General features: G+C 40.2%; 1 protein-coding gene across 3 annotated transcripts in view; it reads right to left on the bottom strand.

Annotated features, from left to right (window-relative positions):
* The window catches only part of adam12a (ADAM metallopeptidase domain 12a), a 69864-nt gene that overhangs the window by 27394 nt on the left and 28269 nt on the right, over positions 1-14201 (bottom strand). For all 3 annotated transcript variants that reach the window (XM_032501395.1, XM_032501396.1, XM_032501397.1), the window contains 3 exons: positions 7757-7835; positions 4368-4444; positions 3054-3240 (listed from right to left, as the gene is read on the bottom strand). In XM_032501395.1, the coding sequence (XP_032357286.1) occupies positions 3054-3240; positions 4368-4444; positions 7757-7835 (343 nt within the window). The remainder of the gene's footprint in view (positions 1-3053; positions 3241-4367; positions 4445-7756; positions 7836-14201) is intronic.

Below are 14201 nucleotides of genomic sequence, written 5' to 3'. Positions count from 1 at the left end.
CACACACACACACACACACACACACACACACACACACACACACACTCTCTATGTTCAGTCAACTCAGTGAAGAGCATCCCTGTTCTTGAAAAGAATCTGATGAGTTAGAGATATATAGGTGTGAATTTACAAGACACATTTCACATCTTATTTTTTCTTTGTGTCTATTAAACTTAAAATACAACCGGGAAATTGTAAATGTTGGCATCCAACACAGTAGATGTGTAGAAAGGAAATCCACTTTTAATATATCTTCAAATTGTATTAACAACCCCCAAAACCTGTTTTACACACCACTGCTGCTTCAATCTCACAGAATTAAGGTGGAGAAAGAGGCCAGTTTTCTTTTACAATTTAAACAGTGAAAAGAATTTAAGAAAAAAAGTCAGCTTACTAGCTTGAGAGCATTCAAACACAGTCTTCATTAAGCAAATGGAGCTGGCTCAGGTGTGGATGAAGATGAAAACTGTATAAATGAGATTAGAATACCTTCACCGCCAGTTTAGGCTGGCATCCAACTGAATTCTTTGAATCCATATGTATTATAGTCCACACAAAAATGGTCTGTTCTGCCCCAATATTAGGTTTTAGCCACAGAAGACAAGGTTTCAGCCACAAAAGACAAGACACACTCAAAATGTCATTACATGCCGTGTTCAGGTTTAACATCTTGGACAGCAATAGAGATTAGCAGGAACTCATTTTGTTGACGTGCAGTTCCTGTCAGCACTCCATCATATCTCTCTCCCTGTCTCTATCCCATCTGACTCTCATCATCTAGGGGCACTTTGCCAACACGCCTCCTTATCTTTAGACCCTCAAGCAAGGCTTATCGAAGCAGCAGCACCTCTGTGTCTTTGTGTAACATGAGCATGCTTGTATGCTACCAAGCACAGCAAACCAGACTTTACATTCTCGCTTTTTCAGTGTACCTTCTATTTGCTACCTCAATTACAATGTTTTGAAATTATCCTTCACTATATTATCAGTTTTCACGTTTCATCACCTGTGGGATTACCCCGTTTGATCACACCTCTTATAAACCGAATCTGTCTTCACTTAGTAGATATGTTTTCTCTTCTAACTCTGGCATCTCTTGCTGCGTTAGGGAGTTAGGGATATACTTATTTTAAACAAATGAAGGGGACATTGTAATCAGATAAAACATATTAAAGTGATCATATTATGCCTTTTTCCACTTTCCTTTATTGTGTTATATATCTTTTATGTGCAGTCTAGAGGTTTCCAAAGTGAAAAAACCCAAAGTCCACCCCAAAAGGAATTACCATCTTCAATTTAAAACACTGTTCACAAACTGCTCCAAACAGCTCTATTGTAGTCCAGCCTTTTACTTCCGTGACAAACGTGAGTCACTTTGTGATACACGTTATAATGCTCGCCTAGCTGCTAGTGTGGTACGCCCTCATACTCTGCTTCCTAGGTACTGCGCATGTGCGACTCCCAACAAAGATGGTACAGAAGTGTGACGCCTCACTCAGTAGCTAAAACAGCATGTAAACCTATTCTGGTACAACCTCCAAATACAATTATGAACCTGAAAATGAAAATAATATGAGCATTTTAAAGTACACTGAAAAAAACTCTCATGACACTGGTATAAATGATCAACACAAGCCTTCGTTTGTTGTCTTATTCTCACCTCTGTCAGTTGGAAACTTCTGCATTGTGCTGTTGTCAAGATTTTGTCACTTGGGCTGAATCTTTGCTGCCCTTTTAACACTGAACACAATGCTTGCCACTGAAGCCAGTACTATAACCATCAACAGGAATCAAAAGCCATAGTAAAACATCCCTATCACTGCATGAATAAAAACTAGTAAATGTGAAAGGACATGCTGTTTTAGCCAGCAAAGCCATATGTTTGGCCTGCCTCCTGAAAACACACTCAATCTCGGTATACCCTTAATGAAATGATCAAACAACTGCTACAATAAAAATCAGTTTTAAGAAAATGGAAAGCCCCTCACATTTATGCTGCATCACAATTATGGTATGTTTGCCCACCCTCCCTGTGGGTCATTACATCTGTTTCATCTTTTACACCACCTATCTGTGTATCTTCTTTGCACTGACTTGATAAATCAGCCTTGTTCAATGTCTACTTTCATCCTCCACCAGTCAGATAGAGATCACTGGAGTCTGTTTTCCACTTATCAAAACTTGCCATCTTTAAATCCCTATTCCCTCTAAAGACAGAGACTCCCTGTGACCATGGTCATTAATGATTTATTCCTCTGCTCAGTGAGGTAGTAAGGGGCTGAGTGTAGGGTGTTGGATGGGGATGTGGTGGGGTTTTAATAAAGCAATCTTTTTAATTCTAGAAAGACAGGTCCTGCTGGTGGCATGATGTTAAAGGCTGCAGTCTGATCTTACTTTCGGAGGCAACAATGTCACTTAACAGTGTGTTGTTCACAGGGGTTTATCAACCCTGGCTGTCCATACATTCTAGATCACTAATGGACATTGTTAGATCAGATGGAAGGAATGAATGAATAATTCAACAAGTAGTAGCTTCTAAAAGATGTAACAGGCCGCTTGCCAATATTGACATTGCAAATGATCTTTTTAAGGAGGGTAAAGGTGATTAAAGTTTGATGTTCTACACAGTCGGAATCACCTTTCAGTAACATTTGAGTGACAAACACAAAAGAAAACCAAATCAATTTTACTTCCAGTGGATCATGGATGGTCATGAACCAGGTTTGATCAATTTGACCTGTTGAAGACCTGGTGGGGTCAAAGGCTTTTAAAATATATTGAGTTTTTTCCCAAAGAACATTAGCAAACCTTGGTGATTTGTTAAAAAAAGGAAAGCCGACCACAAGCTGCAACTTCCCCGGTTCAAGTCCGGCTGGAGACCTTTGTTGCATGTCATTCCCCATCTCTCCCATCCTAGGTTTCCTGTCATTTCTCTACACTCAAGGTAGTAAAGTGCCCAAATTATAGGTACAGAAAAGAAGTAAGACATCTTTAAGATAGATACGTTTTTCCAAATCACATTGTCAGTATAGACAGAAGCTAATGATACTTACCCTTGTGCCGAAAGCCTTGAACGGACTACTGTCTGCATGGTCAATAGGGTAGGATTTGTTAAATTCATGGCCACAGGTGCCAGGTGCAAAATTGAGGTGTTCAGCTGTGTAGATCCAGTGAGTCCCATCGGAGTGATCAGCAGATGGTTCCAGTACATAGGATTTGCCTTCAAGAGTTATGAAACCTCTGCAGAGAGAGGAAAGGTTAGACAACGTGCCTCATCATATTCAATTCATTTTTTTCCAGAATTCAAACACCGGCATGGCACAGAATCATATTGGATCAGCAAATGAAGAATGTCAATCTGACCTGGCTGAAATAAGAGGGATCTTGACTTATATGTAGTAAAGTAACCAAAACATATGATACATCATTTTGATGAGTGCACTAAAGAGCAGTATCACAAGTCTTAGTTTTTCCATTTTTTCCTCTTTTTTAACTTTTCTCATATTTTAACTGAGATTTAAAGTGACATCTTCATACAGTGAGACTGGATACACTCTGAGATTCTCAAAAACCTTGCGCAACATTCACAACTTAATGAACTCATACTAAACCTCCCCAAAAGTCTGAGCACTGCCAACTCAAACAATTTGAGAGCTCTGTGCAAAAGTTCTGTTGTTGTGCAGACAAGCTGCAGAAAAACCGAAATGAATAAATATAAAGACCAAGGGCAAAAGCAAGGGCTTCGCAATCAGACGGATCACTCCGTAGAGGGTATCAACGTTTGTGAAAACGTTTCTCATGGTGTCCAATGATATTACCGCATCCACAACTTCTGTTTGACATCTGCAATTTCAGTTTGAGTCAGAGTTTTTAACTCTGAAATTATTTACTTGTCTCAAGTCTTCCAATACGTCAAGTTTACTGCTTTTCAACAGTATAAACAGGGTGTCATCTCAACGTATTAATGTAGCAAAATTCATTACTTACTGAGTCCTGTTGACATGCCATTCCTCAGTGTACACTATACACTTGAGACTTATGACTTGGCTTCAAGTCAGACTTAAAGTATAGTTAATGTTTATTACAACCTGGATGGTGTTTTCATTGCTTTGATGACAGTTTTAATGATTCTGATGGCATTGTGCTAACCAAAATAATTGATCAGAGAGGTTGTACACAAGCCAACAGTTTAGCCACATTACCTGAATCATTCTGCTGGAGGTTAAGCTGAAAATGAGTACCAGAGATGGTACTGCCGGCAATTTTCACTTATGTATATTATGTATAGGAAAAACTGTGTATACATGGTGCAGCTACGGCAAGTATTTGCATTGGAAAATGAGAGAGAAAGTGTCTGACACACTTACTTAACACCAGCACAGGTACTGAGGCTGACGTCCGAGTTGACATGACCCTCCACCTGACCGTGGTAGTAGCAGTTTGCCTGAGCGAGCACAGAGAAAACGATTATTTAAAATTACGGACAGGAGGAATGGGACTAATGTGAAACTAAACAGGTCTTTAGGTTTGCACTCAGTTCAACAACAGCAGTCCCAACTGATAACTGTAAAATATGAGCAAATATTCCTCTGGGGGATCATCTTTTGCAGTTAGCAGCAGCCCACAGGCTGATGAGGGTTGAAATCAATGTGCAATCTCACATCTCCCAGCACAATCTTTGCGCACTGCTGTGTTCCCATGGACCACCTGTAAAGCTGCAGCAGGGAGGAACAAAAGTGAATTAACCCTCTGTTTATTGAACCAGGACTGGCAGCGAGAGGGCGGGGAGGAAGCGTCTGGTTTGGAGTAAAAACAGCCCTTCTGCTACAGTTAGACGGCCTAGCTCAGGTGAGGTCTGACCAGCGGTCTGTCTGCCATCCTGTTCTGGAAACAAGGAAATGTGAGTTTTCCACCCCTCTTAGACTGCCTCTAAATGAGTGCAGGCAGTAAATTTCAATGTCCGATGGTCCCCTTTGAGGCCTCCTCGAGAGGCTGCTGATTTAGCATGTTCAGTGTCTGAATGAGTTTCTGATGTTGAAGGTGATTCTTGCTACACTAATTCCTGTATCACAGAACTTTTTCACAGTAATTCTGCAATAATAATATGGTAATCCAATTAAAGTTTACTAGTTTTATAAATAGTATTTATGAATAGTGCCTTTAAGGTTGGGGTTCAATAGCATTTTCTCAAATCTGGACCTAGTCTTGAATCCATTTATTATCTCTTGGACTGGAAAGAAATGTTACCAGTGGAGATAATCCATGCAGCACTTACATTTCATCCAAAATGTATTTGGCAAAATACTAATGTCGCATATAAACATAATTATTGGAGAGAGGGTTGAAAAATGATTTTGGCTATCGTTACTCATACCCACCGCCCAAGGGACAATATCCTATTCAAAGGACATTCAGGAAGTGGACACAAAGCCATTGTCTGTTTGGCCACTTTCCATTTCTCTATCTGGAGGTGTACTAAGAGAACTATCCATTATCGCGAGGTAGAAAGGTGCAAAGAAAGAACAGCCCATTACATGAAATATGAAATCTTATTGCAGAGAGGAGGAGCAATGCTGGATTTAGTGTGCTGAGTTAATGCAACCACCTCATGTTTCTTTGATGAGATCATGACTATGATGCATCGATATAAAGGATATGAATAGACTTTTTGTTTCTAAGGTTTCTGCAGAAAGAAAGGAAAGTGCTTACACCTTCATATGTGGAATAAGAGAGATTAATAACTAATACCCAGATTATTGTGGGAGACAACCCCGGGTGTGAACATTACATTGTTTATCATAACTATGCAATTATTATTCAAAGTTATTTCTTTCATATCTATGCTAGTGATTCCCAGTAGATGGCTTTTGTTATAGCACATGGCACTCAATTATTGTATTGTATGTGGACTTTAGTAAGAAAGGGACAGGACGTTAAACAGACAGAGGGAACCGAGAGGGGGCTGAAGTCACTCCCAGCACTACCTTGCCTTTGACTCACAACTGAACCCTCCAGATCCCTTGCCCAGATCACTATATCAGTCTCCTCCCTGCCGGCAGGACAAATAAATTAACTGCAGATCAATCTCAAAAGATCTAGCCGTTTCTAGTAATAAAAATGACCCTCCCATAAAGAGCTGGCTGTGGTCATGAGAGAGGAATGAGAGGAAGGATGGAAGTTGGAAGATTCCGTTATTTCCCAAGCTGGTAAGACAGGTGGATACATACAGGTTACTGGCACTGATCCTTTGGTCCATCCATTTTTATCTTTAATCACCATCTATCTTGTTTGCTCGTTCAAGTTGTTTAAATGGGAAAATCTTCGGAAATTGTGATGATGTTTTTGAATTATCTTCAAATATATATATGTATATATAAAATGATCAATTAAGCTTGATAATAAAAACAACCAATTGCAGAAGCCCTACACCCATTAATCCATCAATGTAACCATTGATTCATGTCAGCAGCCAGCTACCTCAGTTGTAGCCTCTCAGAGTCCAACCTGAGCTGACCTGCTACAACGCCTTCATTGTCTTTATGCATTGGAATGGCAGCAATTCTGATGAGCCGGCCGAGCCCAGCCAATGATGGTCATAGCAGTCTCAAGTGGAAAATGTTGTTCATTTCACTGTGTGGGCTGGCCATTATTGAATTATTTTAATCTCCTCTTTTGTGGATTTCAGCATAAGTAGGCCAAGCATTCTGTACAAAGACCTCACAGTGTGTCTATTATTATGCTTTCTGAACAGAAAATGTGACGTCTAATTGCTTTCCAAACTGCGGATGATCAAATCACCGAACTCAGGCAAGCAGGTGGAAGCTTTGAGGCACGGAAACTGTTCTATGTGGCACAGCCACACAATTCATTATACTTTCCCAATAGTCTTGCTGTTTCTGGACCTCAAAATAAAAAATCCTTCAACAGAGGGATATTTATGGATCCATGGAAAGATGTTGTGTTTGAAAGCAGAACATATTTTGCTGAGAAAAACCCAACTGAGCTTAATGAAGATGAGAAATATTAATTACAACACTAAATTAAATCACAAGAAATTGCAAAAAAGAACACACCCCAACCTAGATTGATTGGAGAAGATACAACTCTGGAGGTTTAATTTATTAAGTGATTAATCATAAACGGCAAAAAAGAGGTTTGTTTTTGTAAGTTATGAAATTAAATAGCTGACGGTGAAAAAAGGATGTACCTCTTTATGTAAACCCTGAGTCAGAATGAGTAAAAATTGACATTGTCATTTGAGAGACTAACCAAATGTAATCAAGATAGTGTGCAATCTCAGTTTAACAAGTACAAGGCTCATGAATGCAATGATATGTGCTGAATATTTTTCAGTCAGTGTAACGTCTAAAGTGCACTTAGATGTTCACTAGTTCCATATTTTCTTGCAGACCCGCGTTCCAAGTAATTTGGTGGTTTATCTATTTTAAAAAGCTTCTCTGACCTCTGCCCCCCTTTTATGTCATCAAATATGAATTTGCTGGCAGAGAACAAAAATGGGCCCACTCACCTATACAGGCATCTTCATGCACAATACTACCCAAATCCAGATGGCTTAAAAGTCTAACACCGACATCAATTTTTCTTTACTTGGTCACTGACCCCAAGAAGAGCACAATGATGCAGAACCCCACAAGAAAAAGGGTTCCACAGAGATTCATAGGAGCTTATGGTTGGGTGCTGAAGAATTGTGTCAGTAGAAAATAAAGACACAGAAAATAATAGGTTGTTAACATACCGTGAAGTTGTGAAAGCCTGTGACCGCAATGCCATCTTCCAGGTAATGGGTTTCTGTATAGTTACTTGCAAACAGCCCCCTAGAAAGAATAAACAAAGACAACAAACACTCAGAAGTGACCCTAAGGGGCTTCATTCAAAAAAAAAAAAAATCAATCACAGAGTCTTACACAGGACTTTCACGGAAGATAAACAGCCTGATGTGATTTAAAAGGTAACACTGCTTGAGAATAAAGTCAAGCTATAGGCATCAAGAAAGACATTTTCTATAAAGCCACATTTCTCACCACATGCAAGCACCATGAAGAAGCCATAACTCATTCCATGAGATATATATATGTGTAATAAGCTTACGCAGAGCGACAATTAATTAGCAGATGGACATACAAGTATGATTTAATAAAATCTATGGATAGGGAGATTATATTGAAAGGAAAACAGTAAAGACATCTTTTTTAGTAACAGATGGGAATCCATAACACTATAAAGTGACTCTCTGAGGTTACCAAGAGATCCATTTACAGTTTATATCTAGAAAGTACAATAAATCAACACAGGGAATCTCTGCTGCATGCAAACAGAGACATTATGCGCTGCTCTCTTTCTGCCTTTTGATGAAAGAGCAGCATACATTCAGCGATCACTACCATGTAGGGCTGGGAAGATTACCACAATACCTTGGTAATGTGCAAGCTACTCATTTATCTCCATTATAGCAAACTCAGTTTTGGTATCAATGCTTCAGAATTAAAGCTTTTCACTAGGCTTTTGCTATGAAGCAACCGCTCCCTGTAGTCTTAAGCCACCTACACATGATCAGCAGTAATTTCAAAACCTACTGGTAATTTATATAAATATTTTTGACACAAGATGCCACTTACTTGTGAATTGCAAAGATGTAATCCACATCTAACGATGGAGTTGCTAAATTGTCATGGAAATGGTCCAGTTGTCATCACATGACTGAAAACAACAAGTAAGTAGGATGTTGTGTTGAGTATGTATTTGTCAACCCTTCAATATTTTGTCCCCAGCGGAAAAGCATTTGAAAAGTGAGTTGTGCTACACAGTTGTGATGCTTTTCAGTTGTGCTGTGGCTCTGGGTTACCAATGGAATCCATTGGTTCAATCCAAGTTTACTACAGTTGCTAAACTCCAAAAAGCAGAAAACTACAAACCTTTCAGACTGACTCCTGCAGACTTCTTTTTTTTAATAGGGGGGTGATTTATAATTTGACACACAAAAGATGGATTTTTGGTTGGGTGTACCACTTAACTACCAAACTGTGCTGACCTGTCACTGCAAAAAGAAAGCCACCACAGCCATACTACAATGATGGCTGCCCTTCTTGTCACCTACCGAAGTCACCGAGTGTCTGGCGGAGGGAAGGACGCACTCAGCAAGGGGGAAAGAGGATCAACAGCAGAAATAGATCAACAACTGAGGTGAGATCCCAAAAAAATATGTGGACCCCTCCTGGTTTGATTATTACAGCATGAGCATGTGTATTTGTGTTCATGATTTGTACACGTGAGGATTAGTGTGTCCATGTATTGTACATACAGCGAGTGCATGTACAGTATTACACCACAGGACACCAGCAGATGGTTGGCTGGTGCTGCTAATCCACAGCAGAGGAACAAACCTCAGCAGGCAGCTGGATTCTCTTACTGACCTCACCGCTGACAACCCAGCCGGGAGTGTCAGCTGTACAACCTGGGGAGGGGGGTTATTTTGTTTGGGAGCTGTCAGCATGAGACACAATGGTTCCCCGCCCTCAACTCCTCTGCTGAGCCAAAGAGCTGGTAATAATCATTGGATCAAAGCGAGGCCAAAGAGGAGAGAAAGCCAAATAAAATGATGTGTTTCTTCAGTCTTAATTAGGTCTATGCTCTCGGTCAGACGCACAACCTCAACATCTGGCCACAACAGACAATCAAGTGTGGTGAGTATATGTCTACGTGTCTGCCTCACTGCTTGCCTGCAACACTCTAGGAGAGTGTGGGTATAAAAGACCCTCATGTGTCTGCAATCAGCAAGGAGCTACATTTTAGTCTGCAACATGAAACCAAGAAACCTTAGTCCACCATTACTGCCATTCCTGCATTGTTAGTGAAATGGTAGAGGAAGACAACTAATATTCTTTTACTTCTACTTTGAGTGTTCTCCAATTTCCTGCGTACAGACATGGCAATCACTGGCCTCTGTTGTCTTATTTCTGAGGTCCTATCTGTGTCAAACAGATGACTGATCTAGTTAATGAGGGACCAACAGCAGTATATGAGAGGCCAGTGGTTCTAAATGAGACATTTGTCCCTAACATTCTTTGGTTGGTAACCTTTATTCCTGTCTCAGCAGTACACTGGAATTGCAACTGACTTGGTTTGTCACTAGCGCTCCAATGCTGCTAACTCACATGGTTAGTAGCTTCATAGCATAGGTTGCAATGGGTGCCAAGATTTAGATTGTTTCCTGGCAACGGCAGTTAACTCTAGTGCATAATTAGGAAAGTATGTCCCCCCATCACTTACATTTAAAGTGGATTAGATAGGAATCTTTTAATGATCCATATAAACATAAGGGAAAACCTGTTCCAACTTTTATATGTGCATCTGGCTATTGTTTAAACATTATGAACCTATACTTTGATGGGATAGAACAAGATAAACCACCATCAGAGTTGCAATTTGCACTACAAACAAAAAACACCATCCAGGAGTACCATTTTATCATTAAGTCAACAAAGTGCAGAAACACAGATACATATATACACAGAAAACCTTCTAACGCACGACACTTGTAGGTTCATCCCAGCCGTGCTGTAAACCGCCAATCAACTACATCATGCGTCTAATTCCACGAGCCACCCGCATCAAAAGGCAGCAGCAGCTCACTGTGTATCAATCAGTGGGAAGTTAATGAGACATGGGGGGGGGGGGCAGGCCTCCAGCAGGGCTCTGTCTGACTGACAGGGAGTTGACATTGGGGAGAGGAGAGAGCAACAAAAAGAAGCCACGTACTGGCTGTTAATGCCACAGAACATGTCCCGGGTGTAGGCAGCCTGACATCTAAACAACCACAAAAACACATAATGACTGTGACTGCAAGTGTGACACGACAGGAGGTAAATATCAATGAGATGTGTATTACTGCTGCATTAGCTTGTCCTAAAACTATGACAGAGAAATATTTGTTAACTTCCCCACATCTGTTGGACAAGTACAATACCTATACTTACAATTATGTATTGCCATGCTGTCACCGGGCTGAAAAACATTTTTGAGGGAAAGTGTATTAGGTCGGGGGGGAAGAGTCAGCTTGGCCTGTCAGTAGATTTGATAACACAGACAAAAAGACAATGATGTCACTTCAAGCTAATCCTGAATGCCAGCAACAAAATGCCACCTCTGTTCTTCCTGCATTCAATTATCATATTTATTACGTTGTATCTCTGTTTAACATTGTCAGCCTTTCTCTCTGTCTTTGTATAAGAAAATCACACCGGGATTTGTACACTGTCTTATCTGAGTGGAATATAATCGCATAGAGAAATAAATGTCAAGGTTTACTATTCAAACACACACCCTGCTGTGAACTAAATGAGAGAATACAACCACAAAGGAAAACTGATCTTTTTGGTGATATCTCAACAAATTTGGATCATTTTGTTTTCATGTCTTCTTCATTGCTAGGGTTTGCTCTGCTTTTATAAGAGTAAAGCACATGGTACGTGAGATATAATAATTGCAACAGGCTTGATGAATTGGAGTTAGTGCCTAATCAATCACTGGCAAAAGGGAGGTCTCATTTGTAGGTGATTGGATATGACCTAAAAAGAAAAGGTCCTTTACAGCATATAAACAGCATGTATAGGCTGATGTTACATCGGTTTTCTATTGATTATGAAACACAAATGGACATCTTTCTCTCGTACCGAAAACTTGTGATGTGATTACCGCAATACCAAAACAATGAAGCATACAGAAATATCGACAGCTGAACCAAAGTCACTCCTAGGCCGTTAAAAACCCATTATCAGTGTTATATAGGAGAGTTTATACTGCACACTTTTGAACAAATCTTTCTGAATTAAAAAGTGTAATCAAATTAAAAATGTAATTATGTAACAGGCCAAGTAGAGAAAGACAAACTTTATTGGAAAGAGACAGCGTTTCCTGCAAAACAATGCCCATGCTGTAGCATCATGGATCTTTTCTATTTGGCTGAATATAAAATAGCACATTTTTCAGTTAGTAGTCACAAATGGGTTTCCAAATCTAAGCTCTACAGGACTCTCCCTTTTCCCTTGATAAGGTCTCCAACTATAAGTATAATGGTGCAAAGAAAAGGTTAGGGCGAATAGAAGAATGTCAAAAAAATACATAAAGAATATATCCTTAATTGAATTGCTATGACTCGTACATTGACACCACAGTCATTCATTACTATTGTTGGAGAACAAGCTGGATCAATGTGCAGCGATTTCCCGTTCAAAGACTTCGATATGTCTCGTTAAACTCAGACAATCTAGTTAGAGACTTTTGGACAAATCCTACAGTTAACTATGATAAATGAAAAGCTAGGCATTAGGCCTTTGGAGAGCAAGTAGTTCCCTACCACTTGTAAGCCCTGCTCTGTAAGGGAAAGTTATAACAGATGTATATATAAACATCTAGAGCAGATGAAATCCTCATCAAAGAAATACGTTTCTTATAAAACCTAATCTAGGAGCTCCAATTAGTACATTACATTTCAATGGAGAGACCCGTGGTAGTGGTAGTAATAATGTCCCTTCGCTTTTATGTGGCAAGAACCCAGCTCCGTGTGGAAAAAGTGGGATCATGTGCATGGACCCCCCCCCCCGCACAGGCCAGAAAAACCTTGTCTCAGTGTTAGTAACATTCTTTTTCCAGGCGCAAGGGAAGAGGGCCAGTCTTCCAGTCTTCCTGGCTGTGATCTGTCTGACATCAGGCAGTGTTGCAGGCCAGTGCCAAGTAGAGCAGAGAAGCAGAATTCCCCCTGCTTACCCTGAGCTCAATGCAACTCCCAGTCTTCACCAAGCATGTCATGAACTGAACTGTTAGAGCATGCCAGCCAATGATTTCTGCTCAAGTAAGAGGGAGGAAGGGGGGTAAAAGTCAAGGCGGATGGTTTTGACTTTGTATAAGATGCAATATTCAGAAAGCAAGCAAACTTGCGTGTGATGAAAATGCAAAAAAGCTTTTCACATAAAGAAGAGGTTCATCTTTGGACTTTTTTATACACTTATAACTACAGCCTCATTATGATTCTTTACACCTGTGTGGCATCCTGTGGCTGGGTAATTGGTGAGCGAGATGGTCAAACAGAATAGCCATTAGTAGCAGTGGCACGCAATTATTGCAGTGACTGTCACCTGGAGATTGATGTGGTTAAGCCCCGGCATGCCCCATGAAATCAATAAAATGTCATCATTGTGCAATGTCTGCATGATGGATGACTTCACAGGATCCAAATTACAGAGACTGGATGATGAATATCACCCCAACAATGGACAAGATAATTGGAATTAGGACAGATGTGCAACACTAATCTTTGATAGATAGAACATAGAAGTGTGAAGATAATGACGCAGACTATACTGAGATACATAGGTCTGTTAGTTTATATCAAAAAAGTACACCCAAGATGGTCCACTAACCAGAAGGTATGCTGCTGTTGAAATAAAATAGACTTGTATCTCAAATACAGTAAGAAGCCAGACATCATGACATTTGGATCCTCACTACTACAACTATGTAGCTAAAACTACTGAGTATGTACTGTATGTAAAGTAAGGCAGTGTGATCAGCAGATCAAGAAAGAGAGAAAGCTCAGAAAGGAACCAGCGATGTGCTGCTGTGTAGGCATACCGTACATATCCAAAGTCTGTCCTCACGCAAAACAAGAATTCAAAACAAGGACTCTTCGAATGCTCAGAAGAAGGCTGGTGGAAGCCAGGTGGAAGTGGCGTGATACTGTTATACGACCACAAAAGCTCTCAGGCAGCTCAGAGTGGGTAGTAACCATGACAATCTTAACCCAGCAGTTTCAGTTGCTGAACTTAATGATTTCAACCATAGCGGGGGCAGACCAGGAAACGCTTAAGAATTGTTATTTGAATGGGTGGATGGTTCATTTTTGGGAGTCACAGACAAACAGGTGTTTAGAGGGCTTGTTCTCTTTCTTTGTGTCCCTCAACACAGTGGCATCCCGTTTCATATTAAGCAAACATGCTGCTGCCTCACCATATTATGGGAACACTTTGTCTCTTGCTGCACCCCAGTTCAACGTGGAGTGACACATAGTCTAGCCCTTCCAGTCTCACAAGCGCAATGAAAACTTAATAAAATGCCACGTTTGTTTAAAAGCTTCTTGGTAGTCTGGTTTTACAACTATCTACAGTGAGGAAAATAAGTATTTGAAC

Source organism: Etheostoma spectabile, chromosome 21, assembly GCF_008692095.1.
Source record: "Etheostoma spectabile isolate EspeVRDwgs_2016 chromosome 21, UIUC_Espe_1.0, whole genome shotgun sequence".
In the NCBI taxonomy this organism is placed as follows: domain Eukaryota; kingdom Metazoa; phylum Chordata; class Actinopteri; order Perciformes; family Percidae; genus Etheostoma; species Etheostoma spectabile.
Note: the sequence above shows the minus strand (reverse complement) of the source record. Positions and strands in the feature narration are given on the sequence as shown.